The following is a 23,832-nucleotide window of genomic DNA, read 5'->3' on the forward strand; positions in this document are numbered from 1 at the left end:
TGTGCTTTGTTTCACCTGCTTCTAGGGGGGATGAAGACAGTAATGCGGAAGCGTGGAGAAATGTTTCATTAGGAGAGGTGAACTACAATTTTATCATGGTTCTGGCTTATTTATGGTTCATATACTATATGTAGACACTAAAAAGACAGCCCAAATAAAAATAATGTTTCACTAAGAGTTTATCGTGGTGTTCTTGGTGATGATTTATCTCCCTTAATATGGACGTAAGTGGTCAATTGCCCAGAACTCCCAATTTATTAGAGTTTATTGTGTTTTTGATGAATATGTGGCAAGATGCTTCACTGTGATTTTACACAATGTATTAAAAAGCAAAGATCTCAGGCAGTTACAGCCCTATCCAGCTGGCATTACTCAGCTAAAACATCTCCAGGAGCACAGATTTCTCCGAATTCCATACAGTATGAAAACTCACACATTCACACTGCTAATGGAATGTGTCTGATTGTAATTTTCCTTTTCAGCAATTTGTTTAGAACCACAGTGTTTTTTTGAAAAATGCTTCCATTTAATTGCTGCTTCTAAGCAATTTTCTAGAAGTAAGTATTATTGGTAATTTTAGTCCCTCTTATACAATGACAGACTAATAGCATTGAAACTTTCTTTGCAAGTCTACTCACAAAGTGGCTCTTTTCTGGTATGTGTGCATATATACATGTATGTTTCCCACCCACATTTCCATGCGTCTCTCCATCTTGGATCTCAAGCCGTCACCTCCCTCTTCATGCAAGAAGGTTGCCCGGGCTCAGTGCTTGGGTTATGCGCCGAGGGAGCTAACGAGGAGAACAGATTGGACAGAGTGGGATGAGTGTGGTCACTGGACCTGCAAAACCTTCCAAGAGACTTGAGGGATACAACTACGGAGCTTAGGAACAAGTCCACGGGTTCAGCCCCGTGCCGTGCAGAGTGAGGAGCGGCGGCGGCTCGCTACGCCTCCCGAGAGTCAGCGCCGGGTAGCGGAGTTACTTCCACCATGTTCCGGGCTACCGCCCTCAGACACGGCCAGGCACAGGGCTCTCGCCCTGAAGCCGGCGCGGCCCACGGAGGAGTCGGGAAGGCGGGCAGCGGGAAGCCAGGGGACTGCCGGGACTTGCGGCCGGTTCGGGACTACAGCTCCCAGCAGACCCCGCGCGGCGCCGGCACTACCCCACTCCCGCCCCTCCCGAGGCCGGCCGGGAATCACGCCGTGTGTTTATCGGCCAGGCCCCGCCCCGCCGCGCGAGCGGTGGCGTCACCCTCGTGAGCCTCCCTCGCTCCCTGTCGGCTGATTAATATTCATGAGCCGCGCGCGCGCGGGGAGCGGCGGACGGCGGCGGGATCACACACTCCTTCCCTGCCTCCCTCCCTCCCTAATGGCGCTGGCGACAGCCAGGCAGCGGGGCTGAGCCGGGCACCGGCGGAATGCTCCCCGCTGCTGCTACGTAATCCCACCCCCCTGGGACGCGGCGCCGCGCTCCGCTCGCCCCCCCCCGCGCCGCGCCGAGCGGCGCTCCCAGCAGGGCGGCGGCGGCGGCATCCCCGGCCCCGCGGGCGATGGAGCCCGCGCAGCAGCGAGCGGCAGAAGCCCCGGCGGCGGCGGCGGGAAGCGGGCCCGGGGAAGCGGAGAGCGGCTCTCCGGGCAGGAGAAGCCAGGCGGAAAGCGGCGCGGAGCCGTCGGGCGGCGGCGGGCAGCTGGACGGCAAAGCGGCCGGCGGCCCGCGGCGGAGGCGAGGGGGAGCCGGCGGCTTCGCTCCCCCCGCGGCGCTGGCGGCCAGCGGGACTCCGGCGGCCCCCGGCGGGGCCGGCAGCGCCAACTCCCTGCTCCTGCGGCGGGGGAGGCTGAAGAGGAACCTCTCCGCCGCCGCCCCCTTGCCCGCCGGCACCCCGGCGCCCTCGCTGGGCACCCGCAGCTTGGACAGGAAGGCGCTGCTGCTGCTGAAGCCGCCCCGGCAGCTGCAGCCCCTACAGCCCCCGGAGCGGGACTGGGTGCGGCGGGACCTGCAGCGGGGCTGCGTCCACGTCTACGAGCGGCACATGAACTGCTACCTGCGCCCAGTGCTCTGCACCCTGGAGACCACGGCGGCTGAAGTGGCCGCCCGGCTGCAGCAGCTCGGCCACCGGGGCGGCAGCAGTGTGGTGCGAGTGCTGGGCAAAGCGGGCGCGCCGCCGCCGCAACCCCTGCCCGAGCCGCCGGCGGGCCCCGCCGAGGCGCCGCCCGAGCCTGCGGCCGAGGGGCTGCGGCCGCCGCCGGAGGAGAGGCCGAGGAGCCGGCGGGGTACCCGGAGCGGGCTGTCCGGAGGAGGCTGCAGGGAAACGGCGCGGCCCGACCGGCTGCCGCTGGGCAGCGGCGCCGAGGAGAGCGACTTGGCCGGCGGCCGGCCGAGCCCGGCGCCCTCCGACCTCAGCCCCGGGGCGCCGCCGGCCGAACTGTACCTTGCGGGGCCGCCGCTCTCCTGCCCCTCCCTCCTGGGGGAGCTGGGGCCGGCCGGCTCCGACACCGAGAGCTTCAGCCCCAGCGCCGAGAGCGTCTCTGACCGGCTGGACCCCTACAGCAGCGGCGGCGGCGGCGGCTCGTCCTCCTCGGAGGAGCTGGAGGTGGAGCCGGCACCCCCCGACGGGGTGGAAGAAACAGGTGCGGGGCCGGGCCGGTGCCCCCCCTGCCCGGGGGAGCTGCCCCCGGGGCGGGCAGGGGTTGTGCCGGCGGGCGCGGCCGGCGGGAGGGAGCCGCCGGCGGGGCCTCCTGCCCTGTACGTGCAGCTCCACGGGGAGACCAGCCGGCGGCTGGAGGCCCACGAGAAGCCGCTGCAGATCCAGAACGACTACCTCTCCCAGCTGGGCTTTCGGGACCTGTGGCGGGTGCAGGAGGAGGGCATGGACTCGGAGACCGGCTGCCTCATCCGCTTCTATGCCGGTGAGTGGGGCGGGGGGGGGGCGGCGGTGGGGAAGGGGCAGGAGCCGCGCCCCGGCTGCTGGCGCGGCGGGCGCCGGGGCGAACGCGGGGCGTTAGGGCGACTGGGCACTGCCCCTCCGCCAGGGCTGGCCTGGGGCTGTGGCCCCTCGCGGGGAAGGTGGCCTGGGGCCGTCCCTTCTCACCGCCCGCGGGTGTCGCCGCGCCGGGGAGGGGCCGTGCGGCGGCGGGAAGCGCTGCCCCGAGCCGGCTGCCGGGAGAAGCCGCAGTGTCAGCGGCGCTCAGGCTGCCCCAGCGCTGTGCCCGGGGCAGCCTCCCCTCCCTTCAGCGCCTGGGTAATGGAGGTCGCGCGTGTGTTGTTTTCCCGTTCCCAGCAGCGGCACTGGGCGTTCGAGGTTAAATCAGCCTTAATCTACTGCTTTCCCTAGTGACGAGGAATTGCATCGCTGCCGGTGCCGGGCACGGGAGGTCGAAGGCTGTTCCAAGTGTTTGCGGGATGCCGGCGTATCGCTCACGGCTTAGTTGAGCTGTGTGCTCGCTCTGGAGAGCGCCGAGCCCGCCCTGTCATAGCAGAGCGGAGGGCACGGCCGGCCCGTCCCTGAAGGGGGAAGCCCCGCGCAGTTTTGCCCCTGCAGGAGGTTCCAGCAGCGCAGGGCGCGCAGATGCCTGAGCTGAGAGCCGTGCGTTCCTGCAAACACAATACCGCGCTTGGCTTTCCGCGTTGTTGCCACTTGCGATCAGTTTTCCCCGTTTGTTAGAGTACTGGGACTTCACTGAGAGACTGAGGCAGTAGGCAAGGAAAGTAGGGAAGCACAGGTCATATCCTTTGGAAACGGGACGGTCAAAACCTTTATAATGAAAAGGGAGAAGCTTTTTAATGAAGCTTTGCTGTAACGACCTACAGTACAGAGTACTGGGTGGAAAAGTTAGCTCCCACGTTGTAATTATGCGACCTTCTGCGGTTTTAGAGAGGTTTAAAAATACCTGGTGTGTCAGTTGAATTGGTTTGTGTAAAATACTTGTTGTAATCTTGGCACTCCTTGGGTTTTAACTGTCCCGTCCATCTCTTCAGATAGGAGAAATTTTTTAATGACCATGTAAACATTCAAGTACCTAGTAAGCTTTCCTGTGAAATAGGTAAATGTGATATCCAGAGATGAGGTCATGCAAGCAAAGTAGAAAATGCCATCCATCCCCTTGCTGGGTTGGCTGAGCAGAGTGGTCCTTCAATGAACCGTGAGAATTCAGTGCTTTAACTCTGAAAAATACAGATATTCTTTTCTCGAGTGAATTCCGCTGAATGTCAAATAGAGTCGGTAATGGTGGGGTGGGAAGGAGAGCAGTACGCTGGATAAGTGCCCTTTATTCAGAAGAGAATGTGGGAGTGGTGACAAGTGGTCAATTCAGCTTTTCTTCAGATTTTTTGGATTGTACAATGACCCCAACATAACGAGTGCAGAAGCAATATTTGTTCAAGGAATTGACAGAAATAGGTTAGATACATTTGGGTTAGAAAGTAGCTTAAAATACTCTTTTTCGGATGAGGATTGGGGTCTTTTGTGTTTCTCTGCTGTGCTGTTGAGGATGGAAGTCAGCAGATCATGCTGGGAGGGATGTTGCTTCCTTTATTTCCAGTCCCACCATTAAATGGGGATGCACACACATGTTTTAAATTGGGACAGCTGTGTGGCTCCTTTTCCAACAGGATGTGTTCTAAAGAAAACACAACTGGGAAACATAGCGAAGTCTTGCACACAGTTAAGACTGTTTGCCTGTAGATCTAATGCATTAAACGATTAATTATACATGTTAAGCAAGGATGTTCCAACTCTGTTTTATTTCCATGTCTCAACTTGATTGCTAACATAGCTCATACATTTTTAGACTTCCTTGTACAGAACTGCCAGATAGGAGAGTATTTCTGTGAGCACATATAGGATCAAATTAATGCAAATTTCTTGTGCAAGTTCATATGCTAAGAAGTATGCCTCTGTACTTCAAAAGTAAAGTGTTTTTTGAAATCCTTATCTCTTTGAGGGGATCTGTGATCAACATGTAAAACACCTGTGATCAGGTGCTTGTAACAGAAAGGTTGCAGCACCTAATGTACCAGACCAGCCAAAAACAGCTAAGGAAATATTACTGACATGTAATCATACCGATTTTATGTAACTGTCTTGGCAAGTTATCTCTGCTTCCTTATTTTATACACACACCCCAAAGATGAAAGGAAGGGAAGGAGAGACACTTAAAAAGATGACACACTACATTACACTGGAAAGAGGAGTGGTTTCTTTGGCCCCAAAGTTAGGTGTTTTGCTTAGGAGAAGTACTTTTCTAATAAATGATCCTCCAGAATCATACCCTAAGGAAAGCTTTAAAACAGTGATTTCCTGTTTGCCTGGGACTTCGTTGGTTTAAGCGGCCTGGCTTGTCCCAATGGATAGAGAACCGCTAGCATCTCTATCCCTGTAATTTCCTGCAAGCTGTCTCAATAGGATTTGGTGATCCTGGTCTTGTACTGATGGGAAATGGCATAAACCTAGGTTGGATTTATGGCATCGCTTCTAAAAAGAATTCTTTCACCAAATCCCCTTGGAGTGGGGAAAGAAGAGAGCACACTGATGACTTTGGGGCTTTTTTATTTCTGTAAAGTGGCAGCTTTAAGACTGGAATATTCTGTACTGAAACTTAACATTACAAATTCCAAATAAAATGATACAGCCAATAATTTTAGTGATTGCTGTAGGCTGGGAATTTCTCCCGTGGTGGAATCTGGAAAGTACAGATTAAAAAAATAGTTTTCAGAAGAACTGCAGAGAATCAGATTTTTTTTCTATGACAAAACAGCTTTCTTAATAAGTAGCATTTACATTCTGTAAATGAAATATCCGATCTTTTAAAAGCCCTCAAAACCAAAATGGGACACTAGGAAGGTAAAAGTGCTTCCTCTATGTTGCCTTGGTTTGTTTCAGAATGTGGTTAGTGCATGTTTATTCTGGTGTCTCCTCTCATTTTCTTCCTTAACAGTGTGAATGTGGTTGATTTGACTCTAAGCATTAAACCAATAACACCATTGCTGAAACAAAATCCCATACAGCTTTAAGGGGCTGATCCTACTCCCTGTAACATCAATTTGAGCAAAAGTGGGCATTAGTGACTGGTCATGCATGTCAACTTTTCTCTCTGTTGAAATCTATCTTAACAAAAGATACTGTCCTTAAAGTTTGAAATACTTAATCTCTATTTAAAAGGATACGGTTAAATAGCTTTCTGCTGAGATACTGTGTTACTGAGTTATGGAACTGTATAAGAATCCATAGTGCAATTACAGTCATGATATTGTCACTGGGAGACCGATTAGGTCAGACTTACTAAACTATTCCTTAAGCCATAAGAATGGCTGTGATCCAGGAGACTTCTTGCAAACAAGTTATAGTATTCCTTATTGGTCTATAAAAATAATTGTGGTCCTAGTGGCCTTGACTTCTCTATCATTTGCATGTAGAAGGGAAAATAGACTAATACACCAATCTCATAATTTAAAAACTGCAAAATTGCTTATTGGTTTTGAGACTTTAGATCAAAAATAAGCATGGAATTATATGCAGGACTGTGTCCTGCAGCATCTACATGTCAAGGAGTATGAGTAACCCGATCCTGGTCTTGAAGACTGCAGTAGTACAATGGGTGTTTGAGGCTTTTTTGTTTTACTACTGAAAGGTGATTTTGTTTCTGATTCTGGCACTTAGCCACTTTTAAATTCTCTCCTCCTTTGCATGACACAGGGCTTCTGCACCTGCTGGTGTCATCAAATATATCACTTTTTAAGTAGATGATCGCCTATAGGCAGAATACTAAGAAATGCCAGATGTCATTAGGGGTGTTAATTTTGCATCTGGCTGTCAGATTTTATTTGGGGAAGAGGTCCTTTTGCCTCGTGTGGCCTTTCAGAAAGCTGTGAGGAAAAATGAGTCTAGTTTGGTCTTAAAGTACATTATAGGAAATGTTGTTCTGTCCAGTATGAATATAAGAGTGGGAAGATCTAGTGTCAGGATCAGTTGCCGTGATCTAAGCAATTGTGTTTGCTTGTCTTCTTTAAAAGAAGCACACCTTGTAGTTGGAGTCGTACTAAAACTTCCATCCGTATGGATGGAAACATGGTTTTAGATGCTTACTCTTAACGTGAAAGCACCGTAGACCTGGCAGTGCAGAGTTTTGTGGAATATGATGCATTGAATTCCTGGCTGCTTGTTGGGCTACTTGATGAATAACTCAGTTCAGCTATTTAATACATTGATAAATTTGATTTAAAGGTGACTAAGTGCCATTTCAAGGGGGGAAAGCATGCCGAAGACAGACCTGCTTCTTACCTGAGGGTGGGAGAACAACTGTGCCCTAAAGAGTTGCTTGTGGAGCATTGACTTGGTTCTGACATCCAATATCTTGTTTAACATCAAAAGAACTAATTCACATTAATGTGAATGGATGTTTTTTTACAGGTATGATTGGACAAGAGAGTTCTCTGTGAATTTGTTAAAACCAAACAGAAAAACAACCTCTGCCTAGGGATGCCATGATCCTGATTTTTTTTTTTTCTTCCTAATATGACTTGGATATACATTTTTACCTTGTAATCATTTGTATGATGGCATCTGCTGCAAAGAGAAGTAATACCTTAAACTTGCCCCTTTGGGAAACTCTCACGTTTCTGTTACATAGCATGTTTAAATCCAAGCTTGGTCCCTGTCGGAACCAAAGTAATGACATTTCTAGTCCTGTTCTGTAGGAAAGGTTAAAATGGCTGCAGTGCCTCTGGTTGGCTCCACCTGTTCATGTGCATAGCCCTCGTCTTATCTCCTGTTGGAATGGGGTCTTTCTAAGGTAGACAGCTTTCAGGGGGGCTCTGAGGGCACAGCAGCCTCTCCTCCTGTGCAGGAGGAGCCGTGCAGATAATGCTGGAATGCTGGTGCAGCCGCAGCTGAGCTTTGGTATGTGACAGCTGTTAAGTACAATGGTTTTTGCAACTTTTAAATTCTCTTGTACTCCTGGCTAGCATCCATAACTTAAGTATGTGTGAAGTACCAACACGGGAGACTTTAGTGTGATGTACATAACAGTTACTATATATACACTAAATATGTAGTACCTAAATTAGTGAATCCAGGAGCTGAATTTCTTCACTGATACAGCACATACTGCAACATCCCCTTTCCCCTCTCCATTTTGACACTATCCCTCTTTCATTTTTTACCAGTTATTTCTGGTAATTTTTGAAACTGTGCATAAACATCTCCTTGATGATGGAATTACTGATATACCTAAAAGTCTTCTGCAGTGAAAACATCCATCTGTTCTGTTAGGACACTGACAGGCTGCTGTGCATCTAAATCACAGCAGTTCTTAGGAGGTACTGCTTAATAGTAAAAACAAAGAGAGATTTATTCGAACCGGTGTTAGCAACTGGTTAACTACCAAAACCTACTTCTTAGGTTTATAAAACAATGTAAAGAGAGATTTCTTTGTTATCTAAGTGATCCTCTGGAAAAGAGACAAGTATAAGACAACCTGCCTGAGCAGGTTGGTTTGAAAAATATATGCATACAGAATTCCATAGAAGAGAAGTTTACGAATGGAAATCCTGGAGAGTGCTACTTGTTACACTCTCCTTTTTAATTTGGAGGGAACCTGTACTTCACATGCTTCTAGCTTCATTTCCCTCTGCGTTTAAGGGGTGATATTTTGAATAACTGTTTAAGCTATTAGTACCTTGATTTAGGGGGAAAAAAGAAAAAGAAACCAAAGACTGACCTATTTGCCTTGGACAGTAGATGCAAAGATAGTTTGATTTAGTCTTCAGTGTTTCATTATTTCACTGCTTATGGAGTGGGGCACACTGGCATTTTAGATGAGATAAATGTGCTTGCGTACTTGTTTTCAGCTTCCCTTGAGTCAATTCGATTGCTCTATTTACAACTTGTGCTCAAATGAGGATTTGCGCTTTGGGAAGCTGTATATCTGGAGTAGCCCTGTAATAACTTTATTCTTTAACTCAGAGAACTGAATGTTGCATTTACCTTTGAGGTTTTGTTGGTAAAATATTTTTGTGTGTGTGTGTGCAGATGGAGCAGATTGCGGTGCTTAGAGTCAGTTGCAGTTTCTGTGGAGAAAATAACTCAAGTAAAAGGAATAGGGTGGGATGTACCAAAATATCTTCAGGTTTGTAAGCTTTGCTGTCTTGGCCATGCTATTCCAACATAGTTATTCCTTCTCAGAAAGTTTAGGATAACCACCAACCTTCGTAAACAACTATAAAGTTTTAAACTCACTGAAAAATGAGTGTGTCTTAACTTCTTCTAGATTTGACTCTTAAGACAGGAATTCTGAAACATTAAGCTCTTCACAGGATGTTTAAGAAACTACACAGGAGGACAATGGTCCTCATTTTAAATATAAGCAATAATATCTTGCTTATTAAAATCATCTGAGAGGTTGGAAGCCTTAGTTAAAATTACAACTGCATGGTAATGTCAGACTTGTGTATAGGTTTGAGGTAGTTAAGCTCTATACATTTTGTCAGAAAATTTCTGTGAAAATTCTAGAATTCTAATGCCTTCATTTATTCTTTGTATAACTTTTGTTCTTAAATGGTAGCTGCAGCATTACCTTTTTGTCAAGAAAAATTTGTACATTTTTCACTAGAAAATAACATGTATTAGTTGTAGATTCATTATTTTTTCCGATTAGGCTGGCATTTATCCACTGTGGTATCTTAACATAGATATGGTTTTCCAAAAATAACTTCTGGCAAATTCTAATTGAACATTTTCCCACTGATTGCTGTTATATACTGAAGCCATCTTAAGTATTGGAGAATTTTAAACTTAAGTATTATTATTTATGATATATTTTAGTTAACTCTTTATTTTTTATCTTATGTCTGCTATATGATAAAATGTTACATGTAAAGAATAGACATCACTTGCCGTTTGGAATGCAGCAGCTGTTGTAACAGCACAGAGGGATGTATGTGGGTTGTAAATGAATAAAAACATTGTGTCCTGCTGAAATTCCAATTAGGATTTCAGGGAGGCAAAATTAATAGTAGAACTAGTTTTCGGTGGTGTCTGTGCTGACACACCCACTGTGGTGCTTGCTTTTTTAAAAAAGGTCCTGGCAGTAATCAGCCCTTGGAGTCTTGTCTGTAAGTCACCATGGATGTGGTCACCATGGCCCTCCGTACCCTCTGCCACTGTCACATAGAATCATTTAATTACGTAAGTTGATAGTCCAAATTCTTTATGCCAGTTGCCAGAACCAGAATTCCTATTGCTTCCCTGCTTAGCTAACTAGCTAGTCCTGACATTTGGGGTGTGATGGCTGAGACTTTCTGCTCCTGTGGATGTGGTTAAATACGTGGAAGAATGGGAATGGTGCAGAATTTCTTGGGGGTTTTTGTGCCCTCCTTCCTTCTTCATCCCCCTATTATTTAGGGGACAAAAATTGTTCTTTGGAGAACATCGCATTTAAAAATGACAACTGTTATATTAGGAAGAAAGACCTCCTGGAGTGAAGAGTCATTTAATTTCACGACGTAGCATACTATTCTTTGAAGCTTTTTCCGTCGATGGGGAAGTAAAATTTCTTCCAGCTGGCTTTGACTTATTTGGAGGGATGCTGAAAATACTCATTGCTCAACTAACTGTGTGTTCCTCTATTTGACAGCTAAGAATAGCTATTTACATATTGATGCAAAATACTGAGTTTCAGGGGATTTTTCTCTCCAGTTTTATCTAGCTTGGAAGGAAAAAGAAATTGTGGAAATGGAGAAGATTTTTAGAGCTTAACATTTTTTTTGTCCCTCTGAAGGGTATTAATTGTACCTGGTCTTGTGCAGTGGCAACGGGAATCTTCAACTTTACAAGGCTCTGGATTGTAGTCATAATTTTCAAAACCCCATAATAGCCACTTGAACTGGTTCCTCTCATCTGCAAGTGCTCCAGATGCCATGCCAACTTATTTAAATAAAGACAAAACAATGGGCCTTGGTCCAAGGGGTAACGAGGAGCTGGAATGCCTTTGAAGTTCAGGACCCTGGGCTGTAGGTGTGATTTACATAAACCTCATTATGTAATCTGAATGCAGTTTCTCTTCTTGTTTGTTCAATTTATGAAGCTTTGTGTCCAAAGAGAAAGAGATAGTAAGACCTGTAATTAAGATAAGTAGCAGGCCACTCCTTTCCTGAATGCTTGCTCTGGTGAGGAGAGGATTGTGGATGCAGCGTTAAGGGTAGAACAAAACCTGTGATTCAGGCACCTTCAGTAGATGAGAATAATACCGACTCTTTTCCTTTGAAAAAACTGCATGCTTCTTTAAACAATAACTATGACTAGCTCAAACTATTATTTGCTTTAATATAAATGATACAGAAAAGTTTAAAGTTCTTACTAGGAACAATTTTGCTTTTATATAAGCCTTAGATGGGCTCTATCTAAGTAGCTCTCCGTTTCAAAGCTACCTTGAAACTTGTATGTTTCTAAGTGGACAGTGAGTTTTCTGATCAGAATTGTGTATAATGACGTTTTGTTGTTGTCAGTCACTTGCCTTGTCTTACTGTCGGACCCTTTCCAGCCTTTTCCTTACAGCAGATAATAAGTATTAGCACTGGCTTTGTAGTAAGACTCTTGCAAGCAGCAAAGCTAACTTACGTGTGTGATCTGCTTGCTCTTTACATTATTGGTCAGATCCTCCAGTGACTTCTTATCATGAGTTATTTTATGATTACTGAGTCAAATTCATAGAATTGTTAAGGTTTGAGAAGACCTCTAGGGTCATTGAGTCCAACCTTTGATCAAACACTTCCATGCCGGCTAAACACTAAGTGCCATGTTCAGTCACTTCTTGAACGCTTCAGGGATGGTGGGTGTCTCCACCACTGCCTTGGGCAGCCTGTTCCAATGGCTGGCCACCTGTTCAGTGAAGAAATTCTTTCTGATGTCCAACTTGAACATGTTGGTGCAGCTTGAGGCTATGTTCTCTTGTCCTGTTGCCAACTTCCTGAAGGAGGAGGCTGACCCCCACCTTGCTACCAGCCCCCTTTCAGGTAGTTGTAGAGAGTGGGTCTCCCCTGAGCCTTCTTTTCTCTAGGCTAAACAACCCTAATACCCTCAACAGCTCTTCATAAAACTTGTGCTCCAGACCCTTCACCAGTTTTGTTGCCCTTCTCTGGACAAGCTCCAGCACCTCAATGTCTTTCTTGTAGTGAGGGGCCCAGAACTGGATACAGGACTTGGGGTGCGGCCTTACCAATGCTGAGTACAGGAGGATGATCACTGCCCTAGTCCTGCTGGCCACACTATTTCCGGTAAAAGCCAGGATGCCATTGGCCTTCTTGACCACTGCTGGCTCTCATTCAAGCACCCTCAGGTCCTTTTCTACTGGGCAACTTTCCAGCCACTGTTCTCCAAGCCTGTATGCATGGGGTTGTTATGAGACAAGTACAGGACTAGTAAGTAAAGGAGGAATATGTTTTTCCTTCTACCGTGTGTTACTTAGTGGGACAGACAGACCTTTAGGGGACATCAGTCTTGGTGAGCAGTCAGTTATGAGACTTACTAGGTTGTCTCAGAGATAATTATTGTGTGTCACTATTGACTTTCTGCATCTTCGTCTATTTGCTTGCTTGCTATAAAACTTATCTGCTGCAATAAAGAAGTTGATGACAAGAACTGTTATGAATGAAGTGATGGAACATCTGGAAGAAGGGTAGCATGGATAATGAACTGAAGTTCATAGGCTAGGAGCTCTTGGTTTCTTCTGGTACCGGTATTATGTGGCCACAAACAGGAAAGTAAGATAGTTTACAGGTTGCAAATGGGATGTGTCTCAAAGTGAAATTAATCACATATGTATGGGAGATGCAATTTAACATTTCAGAAATACCAACAGGAGCTTGTTGAAAGCTGTGTAATATGTAATTATATGAAATTATTTCCAAGCTGAGGACTTTTAATATATTGGTTTGGTAATAAGCGTGGAGCTTATAGTATGATTGTGTGGATTAAAAAGTCATTAGTTAGAATCAGACCTGAGTTTATATCCTTTCAGAGCAAGCAGTTAACCTTTTTGTCTTGGATGTCCTAGCTAATAAAAGAAAGGATTGGCTGAGAATTGGAATCTAAATTGTTCGAAGTGTTCAAGTTTTGTGAAGTTGCTGTGGATGTGTCTTATCTTTTTTTATTAGTTTTTTTGGGGGGGGGGTTGTTTGGTGACATGAAAAACATATCCCTTGTCTGTATCAATTAAATTAGAGCCTGTAGTCTGTATATTTCCTGTGAATAAACAGAAGATTAATGTGATACATTTCAGACTACTAAATACAGAAAGTGTTTCCGTTTCACGACTTCTGGAACAATGTTATCATCTGTATAAGCCTATTCATCCTTACTAAGATTAGGCTGTAGCACTGAGAACTGCTCGGTTTGTATCTCTTTAATCTTCTTAATCAAATGACAACATTAATTCCTGCTAATATAAGAAGAGTATATTAAATTATTTTACTTAATTTTACTTTACAGATTATATCTTGGATATGTCTTTTGTAAGAAAAATGTTTCAGGATGTTTCTTTTCTGAATCCATGTGATGAAACATCCTGGTTTATTTTGCAACTTGTAGCTTTTGCCTTTGTAATTAAAACCTAGAATTAAAATGTATTAATCAGTATTGCAAGATATTGTACTACAGAGATTAAGACACTTTGTAGCCAGCAGTGGACTAAGTCATATTCCTCTGTCAGTGTCAGAGTGTTGGGAGAAAACGATCTACTAGAGCCTGAGGTATATATGATATTTAATTTGCAACAGTGTGTGAGGTGTGATTTTTTGTATAGTGCTACACTGGAGTGTGAGCAGCACCTCTTGCTGCTTCAGTTCTGTGTTAATAGGAGATGTATTTTGAGTTCCTGGCAAATAACTGATACTACTTACTTACACTGCTGAAATGGGGGAATGCAGATTTGTCACCTTAGTTGTAAAAACAGCACTGTCTTTAGAGTGTCAGGAGATTGCAAACCATAGATCCACTGTAGATCCTTTTAGCCTAGGATATGTAGCTAGGCTCTTCCCCCCACTCCTTTTTCCTTCTTTTTTTTTTCCTTTTTCCCTGTTTGTCTTTTTTTGTGTGTGTTTTTTTTTCTTTTCTCTTTTTCCTTTTTGCCTGCCCCCCTCCCTTTCCTTCCTTTTTCTGTTTTTGGACGTTCTTGGCTGCATTTACCAGTTCACCTATTTTGTACAGTTTTAGTCCTCTTATTGAAGAACTTAAGATGTTTTTCTTCAATGTGTGTGTATCAGCAGGCCTCTTTGTGTGTTCCTTTCCCCCCACCCCCTGTTTCTATAAGGCTATGTATCAAACAGCACCACTGCATAACCTGTGGAGAAGAGTATTTGTTCTAGCATGGCTAACGCATGGCTGCAAAAATTAGTAAGTTTCTCTCCAGAAAGTCACAGCACATGGCTACAAAAGATTCAATAAATTGCTGTCTGCATGTCAACGATGTAGAATCAGGCAGCAGTCAAAAGAGAGAAAAGAACAGAGCCTTAAAGCAGTTTAAGGTGTATTGTATTACAGGGAAAAAAAAATTGATGGTTGGTTGGTTTGTTTAAATAAAAGTTCCTGTGTCACTTGTATGTTCTTCATCCAGCAGACCATTTTAAGAGGCAAAGATCATGGCCTGGATAATGTTCTCAAATGCATGTCTATTAGAAGAATCTGTAAACTGGTTATGAAAGAAAGAAAAAAGGCTAATTTTGCATAGTAAGAATTATGGCTGACAGTAGAAGAGGTCATACTGTTATAGCCTTTGAACCTAAAATTGGATGTACTAATTCTTTAGTGTTAGATTGATTTGTAAACAGTGGTATTACATGCAGCACGTCCGTAAAGCTTATGCTTTTTAGGAATGTATACAGCAAACATGGAGGAGATTCAGCATTTGGCACTGCTCTTGCTTGCTGTCACTAGCTAAGCTAGGCATGATCAACTAGTCAAGTCAAATGAAACACATAGTTTTCAATCATTGTCCTTCCTGAATTATGACAGAAAGTTCTGCTAAGGACTGCTACTAGGAAAGTCTAGTCTACTCCTGTAACCCTGAAAAAGGATGGATTCCTGATAGGCAGGCTCTGCGAACTCAGCGTGCAGACTTCCGTTTGGAAGAGGATTGCTTACCAACATATGAAGTTTAATGGCTCAAATGCCAGATTCTGCATCTGGAAAGTGGCAACCCTGGATGCACATACAAACTAGGGAATGAGAGGCTGGAGATAGCCCTACAGAAAGAGATCTGGGGATCTTGATCAATGGCGAGTTGAATGAGTCAGCAGTGTGCCCTGGCAGCCAAAAGGGCTAACAATATCCTGGGGTGCATTAGGCAAAGCATTGCCAGCCAGTCAAGGGAGGTGATTGTCCCACTCTGCTCTGCACTGGTGCGGCCTCACCTTGAATATTGTGGCAGTTTTGGGCACCACAATATAAGAAAGATATTAAGCTATTAAGGCTCCATAGGAGGGCCACGAAGATGGTGAAGGGTCTAGAGGAGAGGCTGTGTGAGGAGCAGCTGAGGTCACTTGGTGTGTTCAGCCTGGAGAAGAGAAGACTGAGGGGAGACCACATTGCAGTCTGCAGCTTCCTTGTGAGGGGAGGAGGAGGGGCAGACATTGGTCTCTTCTATGTGATGACCAGTGATAGAACCCGAGGGAATGGCCTGAAGCTGTGTCAGGGGAGGTGTTGGCTGGATGTTAGGAAACCACCAGAGAGTGGTTGGGCACTGGAACAGACTCCCCAGGGAAGTAGTCACAGCACCGAGCCTGCTGGAGTTCAAGAAATGCTTGGACAACACTCTCAGGCGCATGGAGTGATTCTTGAGGCTGTCCTGTGCAGGGCCAGGAGTTGGACTTTGATAGTCCTTGTGGGTTCCTTCCAATTCTGTATTATATGATTCTATATGTAGTTGGCACTGGTGAATGCAAGACAGCTGTAATTTTGGTCAGGATGCACTGTTCCTGCACCTGTGTGTTATCTTCATTCTCTGATGTTCTTAACCATGTTGCAGTTGCTGAATTGCCTTTCCAGATGTGGTATTGTTACTTCAGGTTTGTTCTGTTGCTGTGCATGTTGGCAAACCTTAATCAAAGATGGTATTTGACATGCTATTCAGTAGCTCTTTTGGCCATTGTTCCTTGGTACTATGGGTTTTTCATTGCACTGGCGTTTCTCACATTCAGATTTCACTCTTGCTCATATCCACTAAGTTTTCTAAACATATAGGGGAAGGCATATACTGAGTTGAAGATCCTTGGAGCCCTTCTCTGAAGACATAGCTATACCACTTTGCAGCAAACCATGTAGTTGTTAAAAGATGGTTGGAGACTAATATCTGTATCTAACCTTCAACCTAATGCAGATGCTGTCCATACCAAAACAAATGCTGTGGCATACAGTTAATACCCACTAACCTTTCTGAAGCAGAAATGTGTGAATATAGAGGTGCCTTCATCCATAGCAGGGAAATAGTGCAATATCCTTATTTCTCTAATGAAAGACTGGACAAACCTTGTCTTATCATTTATACATAAACATCCTGTTCTGTCTTTTTGGATTCTCTTGAGCATTTTCTTCTCTGCACTGGAGTTACTGTTGTCCTTTTGGCAACTCTTGCTTAGAGAATACATCCCTGTGGGACTGTCTGCAGACAGGCACACCTGGCGGCTTCGCTCTGAATGTGAATATTTGTTTGCTTCCCTTCTTCTTGTTGAAAAGCATGGTGGTAGCTAGTTATAGGCCTCACTAAGCAATGTCGCCATGGCCACTACTCTAAGCATTTCACTGTGATTTGACTGGAGGGAGGAGTGTCACCTTTCTGGCAAGGCAGAAGGATGAGATGCTGGTATCAGTAAATGTGTCACGTGTACCAGCCTGAGTTCTCAAATCGTAAGCACAGCTAGCTGAACTGTGAAAATGAGTACACGGTGCTGTGGATCACTTCGATCTTTCCCTCTGTGTTCTATTCTCACCCTGTCCATTTTCTTGTGTGCATGTGAGGCTGTTGAGAGATTTGGTGAGCAGTGGTGAGCAGCAGAGTCCTCAATAAGAGAAAGCTGCTCTGATTTTGTTTCCTGATAATCTGTAAGGCAAATTGCAGAGTGCCTGTTCCTTGATAGTTATAAAGGGAAGGAAGGTAGCATGTGATTGGAAAAAAGGTAGAATTTATGTCATCTCAATGTTTACTGGCAGTTGTTACTCTTATTAATGTATATGCTTTAAGTTTCCTTGAAGGCACTTGAAGTGAAAAGAAGATTTGAATGCTGACGTATGAATTCATCTAGTCAGGGGTTGAAGGTACAGAGATAAATACAGTTGTATCGTGTTTGCAAGTGTCACGAGTCTCCTGGTTAATGAAGAGCAAAGGTAAAAAACCTCATGTGGTAAAGAAGCATATCTTGTCTCAAACTAGCTGGTGAGGACTCTTGCCTGCAGGTCGAGCAGTGCTCTGCCACCACCGGCAGCTCTGCTGGACGCTGGCAGAAGCATGGTGGTGACATCACCTTGAGGAGAGGGGGAAGGCTAGGCAGAGTCACTGGAGCTGCTTGTTCTGCGCAGGCACTCGGGAAAGGGTTTCTTTCGTATGCTGTCTAATAGATTCAGCCTTTTATTTTATAATATAATTAAATAACCAAGCCTTTGTGAGGCTCCTGAATTCCTTTAATTTAGCGGCAGCACAGAAGCTGAATTCAGAGCATTCATGGGCCTGTACTATCTCCCTGACTACTTGCCAGCTCTATTCATGCTGTTCTGAGTGCAGGAAGTTCTCACATTCATTCAGGGTTGGGGGGGTGGGGGTGGAAGGCGTTGTGTGGTTGGCTTTTTTTTTTTTTGTAAGCAAGGGAAATGGTTATAAGGAAAATTCTTCAGCGATTCCCTGGGACCCATTTACCAACTGTTAATCTGTGAGTAAATAATGGGAACAGTTTATACACTTGGCAGCTCTTGAGAAAGAGCAAAGAATCATGAGAAGTTCACAGTCCACAACCTCGAGATAGCTGAATACTTTGGTATGTTAGGATTTGTCTGAACAGGGATAGATCAGTACTTTTTTGTTAGCACATGTAATCTTATATATTCTGAAGTATCGAGTTTGATGAGGAAAACTTCATGCTGGTGTGTGGTAGCTGGCTGCTTATATTTAACTTGCTCAAGTTAAATAATTCCTTTTCTACTTGAGTTTTAAGGCTCCAACCAATATGTTCATCTTCTTTTACAGACTGTTGCTGACGCTCTCTCAAGGAGGGGATGAGGAAGTGTATATGCTGTCTGATGAGGGGAAAGCTGGTAACAGTGGCTTTCCTTTGGTTAAAGGGAAGGGTAGAGATAGATAAGAAGGTGAAACAAAACTGAGAAAAGAATGACTAAATTAAAGTGAGTATTCAGGAACTACAAAATACTTTGCAAATTTAAGCATTCGTTTCACTTCCCAGGAACTGTCCCAGACCTCTAATCTGTGGTATCTAATCTTTATAGCTAGATACCACAGTGATAGAGATCACTAACTTGTGTAAAGTGCATTGGAAAAGGGAAAGTGACTTCTTGATGTGAGTTTTCTCCTGCTACAGCTGAGCTGTTGTGGAAAACACACAGCTATCTAGGGTGAGTACAGCAGGTATTGGGCAAATTGCCATTTTCACCAAAGCAAACAGAATTGGGGTAGTAGAGACTCTCCTGCAGAGCTCCTGTTTGCTTGTTAACTTCTACCTCTGGCTTGTCTGTTGCAAAATGAAGAGAGAAATGCTTGACAGGACAGTGGGTATACATGATTTGGTAACTGAATGGGCAGATTTTTGAGTTTCATTCCTTTCTTTTTTAATTTCTATAAGGAAAAGCATTGCGCTTATACTCTGTCAGTGAGTATTTGGGTTCTTTTTGCCCTTTTCTCTTTCCATCCTCCAGCTTTCAAGTTTTAGAAATCAGTCTGAAATCCTCTTCATGAGATTGTTTTGAGTGAAGTAGTTTTCTTAAGGTGTCCTTGTTTCTGGATCATGGTCTGTTAAGAACATTTAGGTATGGATTATGGCACACGTGCAACTGTGAAAGTAATGACAAGTGTCTGGGTTGTTCTAGGAAAAACAAGGAAGCAAGGAGTGTAAAATTTCTGCTGCCTGGTAGCCTCTTCATATTACTTTTTTTTTTTCCCTTTTCCAGCTTTAGAACTATGAGTTTTGACTTCTGTTTTCTATTACAAGTACTGGTGCTGAATATCCATGGCAGCTTTTTCCTTTTAGAACAGCTTACCATTTTAAGCTCTAAAAGTACTGTGGCAGCTTTACTTTTTACAGATTTATATTAAAAACCTTCTGCTTGCCTGTATGTGTAAAATTATATCTTATATATAAGTTTTCAATCTCTTCAGAGTTTAGAAGTTCACTACTTAAACTTATTTTGTGAACCCAATTTCATAATAAGAATAAAAAATGCATGGAAGCACAGATTTGCTTTCAAGGTTGGTTTTCTGGTATTTTTTTTAACAGCTTGTGAAAGTCTTTAGCAAAATGAAGATAAATAGCATCAGCTATTCCACACGTTCTGAAGTAGTGGAGGAGGGGGAGTGTGTCAGTTGAGAGGAGGTTTACAAGTTAAAACTTCTGTTGCCAGGCAGTCCAAGAAGTGAGTTGGCATCACTTGAAAATGAGTGCAAATTATGGCTTGCTGTTGGAGCAGGATGGACAATGAAGAAAAAAGGAGCATGAAGAGAATCTTGACTATTTTGAAATTAGTTTGTTTCACCTTCCAGAATACAGAATATTAAAGATGAGATTACTGTCTCTGAAAGTCTAACAGTATTGTGAGTAAGAAAAGAGCTGGGCTACACAGAAAGTGTAATTCCCATCCTTTATTATTATAGCATGTTATGGTGAGTTAATGACTTCTGTTACAAAATGGGGTGTTTGAACGTGTGGTTATACTATTGCTCCTCCTAGCTGCAAGAGTTGTGAGTTGATGAATGCTCAAGAGTCACCCGTCCTGCTGTAGTGCCAAGTCTTTTTGTTTAGCTTCTGGCTTATATAAGCAAGTTGAGCACTTGCCATGAGATGCTTTGTGCAAGATGCTATCACCTGAAAGTACCACTCTCCGTAGGATTGTGTTGTTCCCTCTGCCTTTATAATCTGGTGTTAGAGACCTATCACACAGGTGATAAGTCAAAGGCTTACTGCGTGGATGAGCTTTATATATAGAAACCATCTTTGTTTTTATTGAAAGCCGCTTCTTGCACGTCTCCTTTCCTCACCAACAGTGATGTAGGATTTGCTCTGCTGAAACATACGCCTTTGTAAGATTAAACTTGTCAGTGTGCGTGTGTTTAGCAGAATGTTGTAAGATAGTAATTAATGCTGTAGCCATCATGTGAACGGAAAATATTTCTGCTAACATGTCTATATGTCTAGATACTTAAGAGGATAAAATTAGGCTTTGGAATTTCCCTCTGGTCCTGTTTAACTTAGCCAGCTCTTAGACACACTTTTATTATGGTGATAATGGTTATCTGCCATTGTTTCACTTTTAATGTGAATGTTGCACTGTCTTTTGCAAGAGCATAATATGCAAAGCAGTAGCAGTTGGGGCAAATCAGGACAGTCAGATGGAGGTTGTGTTATGTTCTGTCACCTGGCAAGCTTCTGTCATTTCTTCAGTTTCCTTGAGCGTTTAAAAACTGTTGTAGTTGTTGTATAGCACCTTTCTTGAAAATATTTTAATATTTCTACTTCAAACCCTAGCAGTTGGAAACTATAGGCATATATTCATTCACAGGTCTTCAGTGTTTGCATTTTGAGTATAAAAGGCACTGATTTAGCTGAGACTCAGAATTCCTGTGGGATTCATATGTCCATACAGGATAAAACTTAACTGTATAATCTTACTGATACAACAGTATGGTGTTGTTCTTTTGGCCCACATATTTTTGTGGGGGAAAAAAATGATTTAGGAAGGCTTTAGGCTAGATGGCAAAAGTTGTGGCACCTGGTCCTTTCCCCTCCATATTGCTGAAAATTGTGAAAAACATTTTTTTAGTGCACATGTTTCTTCCACAGTTTTTATATTAAAACTGTAGAGACAAATGGTGAATTGCTTTTTTCTCCTGCCCTTTAATTTTGTTATTTCATCTCTAGCGGTAAGCATTTCCAAAAATAAAAAAGAGGTAATGCTATCTTCTTGAGCAATCGAATAGTAGAAAAAAATGAGGTGACATAGTAGAGTTTTTTGATGGCTGCCTATGAGAGAGGAAACATGATGGTTTGACTGAGCAGTGGCAGCCACAAGCAAGGTAGATTCCAGATGGTGTTGGTAAAGCATGAGTGTGATGAGAGAATAGTCTCTATAGGCTATGCATGGTGTTCAACTTCGCTGCAAATGTAAGCACTGAAATCCTTTGTCCCAAGAGTGCTTGAGTGCAAAGTTCATTCTGTACTGAAGCTTTTCACCCAATCTATCTATGATGTGTCTTTCTGCATCTGGTACAAGGATTCCTGCAAGCCACAGGAATATTAACAAAAAGCTGACTTCCTTGCTGCACATGAAAAGGTGGAAGCACGTTATTCCTCAGCTGCCTTGCCCTTTGCAACAAGCAACATTTCCATTGGGGGAATGTCTGTGTGTCATGTTCAGTGCTTCTGCCTGTTGCATCAGGGCTCCTGCTGCCCCTGAGCTTTCCTCAGGCTTCTCCTGTCTGTAGCACATCCAGAAAGCCATGGACTTTTGCCCTCCCTTTTGGGAGTTCTGTCTTGGCAGCTGGATGCTTTCAAGGTGGAGATTTTCCTTTTCTGTGGTATGACTTTGATGTTATGGAAAGTCACAGGAGCAGCAGCCTTTTGCTTTCTGCAGTGCTGCAAGCAGCAGCATTCATTTCCCTTCCGAGGAAACCTTCCAACAAACTGGCTGGGCATGATGCTGTGCTATCACACAGTTATCTAAAGCAGTCAAGCATTCTTCCATTTTATGTGACTGGACTGTCTGTCTGGAGCTGCATTCGGGTTGTGAGTATTAACACGGATGTTTGATGTGGCCCTAATGTTGGAACATATAATAACTTGCATTAGCAAGTTGCTAGGCTAAATCATCCAAAACTTCTGTGGCCACAAATCCCTTGTTTTATTAAAACCTCCTGTTAGGTTGTAATCTGGTTGCAAGAAATCATTGGAGCATTTTTCCAGAGTCTTAATTTGCTGAGGAATCAAGTTGTTGCTTGAAGGACTCAGCTCTTCCTTTTCCTTGAATTCTTCCTGAAAAGAAAAAAAATTCAGAATTTAAAGATTCTAAATGTAAAAGTTAGAAGAAAAAATAGAGGTAGTGGGAGGGGTGTTTGAAAGGTGGAACTTGCTTTCAGTCCCTACTAAAATGGAAAGAAAATAAGTTGTCATTTAACATCTTTAGCTTTAAGCTTTGTTTCTGACTGGCTTCATAACTAGACTAGGTAAACACTACCAATCAAGTGTGTTGCTCTAATTTTTGTACACTTTAAACTTTAATCAGACTTCAGAGCGTTACTTTCAAGCTCAGAGGCAATTATCTAAATGACTGAGATTAAATATTTGTGATTTTTTTGGCTGTGTGTACTTTCTACTGCATTAAAAAAATGCAGTCATAGGCAAGACCATTGCTGTTGTAGTGGTTTTAGGGGCAGACAAGAGGGCATGCAGAGAGCAAATATAGAATTTCCCGAGGGGCGAGGCAGTGCAGGCTGCTCTGCCACTCCATTGCTCTATTGCCTCTTAAAAATTAGTGATTGTTAATTAGTGTGGAAGAACAGAGAATCCATTTTTTAATAAAGCAGATTGTTTTACAGCAAGGGAAGGGTTCTTGATTGGTGGTTTGTTATGTGCTGTCCTGAACCACTGTTCTTGGAGGCTCTGGGGAGTCTGTCACTACATGTGCAGCTTCAGGGAAATCTGACCCTTGACTGCCAAAGGGCTGCTCTGGGATGAATGTAAATGAAATCCGTTTCCTTTCAAGGGATTTCTGTACTGAAGACAACACTCTATTACATTTCTTCTAGAAAGCTCCCTGAAGGAGCTGCTTTTGTAAGTCCTGGGTTTAGGTGGAGCTTTGTGCTCAACTCTTCTGGATCTGCTTTAAAAGGAGAACATACTGTCTTGCTCTTACTAGGCTGCTGGGCATAGTTAACTAAAATGTATGTAATCTGTGCCATGAAGTATCTTGTTACTGTTATTTCTTTCAGCCTGTAGAAATAAGTGGAAATGGGATAAACCTTTTGAAAGAAGGAGTCTTGCTTTGTCTGAGTGTGTGGGTGTATGTAGCCACACTGGCTTGTTTTTACTGTGGTGTATGTGACGTTTCTGTGCTCTGTTAGCATAGTCTTTTTTACTCCTTGCTGTGGACTAATGTGCAGTACGTTTTTTTCAGTATTAGCCAATCTTTGTAATGGATTAATTTTGTTCTGATGAATTTTTGGTTGGTTGTTTTTTTTTTTTTTTTTTTTTTTTTTTTCTTCAGTTGCAATAACAAGGCCTTGCTTTGGCATCACCTAGAAATCATGCCTGTTGAGCTCAGTGCGGTTGATCTTACATGTTTGCACGGGCCTAATGCTGCTCACTAGGAAATGCTACTTTACCGGGTTGCCTTCCATAGACAAGTTGTTCCATCCTAATGTCTGTAAGACACTGAGTCTGAAAAGCATGTTTTTGAGGGTCAGATCTGTAGGGTTCAGGAGACAGTGCTTCTTATAATCTCCTTTTTACCCTGTTGGCACTTGGGGCCTACAGAAGAGTCTTAAAATAAGGTAATGAATGTCAGTACCATTACCTGTGCCTCTGGACATCTGTTGTATAGCTGAACAAGGAGTAGTGCTGTCTAACTGTGTAT

General features: G+C 43.9%; 1 protein-coding gene across 1 annotated transcript in view; it reads left to right on the forward strand.

Moving 5' to 3' along the window:
* Positions 1-1,551: 1,551 nt before the first annotated feature.
* Positions 1,552-23,832, forward strand: part of PHLPP1 (PH domain and leucine rich repeat protein phosphatase 1) — a 133,944-nt gene continuing 111,663 nt past the window's right edge. The window contains exon 1 of the mRNA XM_027727938.2: positions 1,552-2,908. Coding sequence (XP_027583739.1) covers positions 1,552-2,908 — 1,357 coding nt within the window. The remainder of the gene's footprint in view (positions 2,909-23,832) is intronic.

Source organism: Pipra filicauda, unplaced genomic scaffold (assembly GCF_003945595.2).
Source record: "Pipra filicauda isolate LSUMZ 115617 unplaced genomic scaffold, ASM394559v2 scaffold48_size3843733_pilon, whole genome shotgun sequence".
Taxonomy (NCBI): Eukaryota; Metazoa; Chordata; class Aves; order Passeriformes; family Pipridae; genus Pipra; species Pipra filicauda.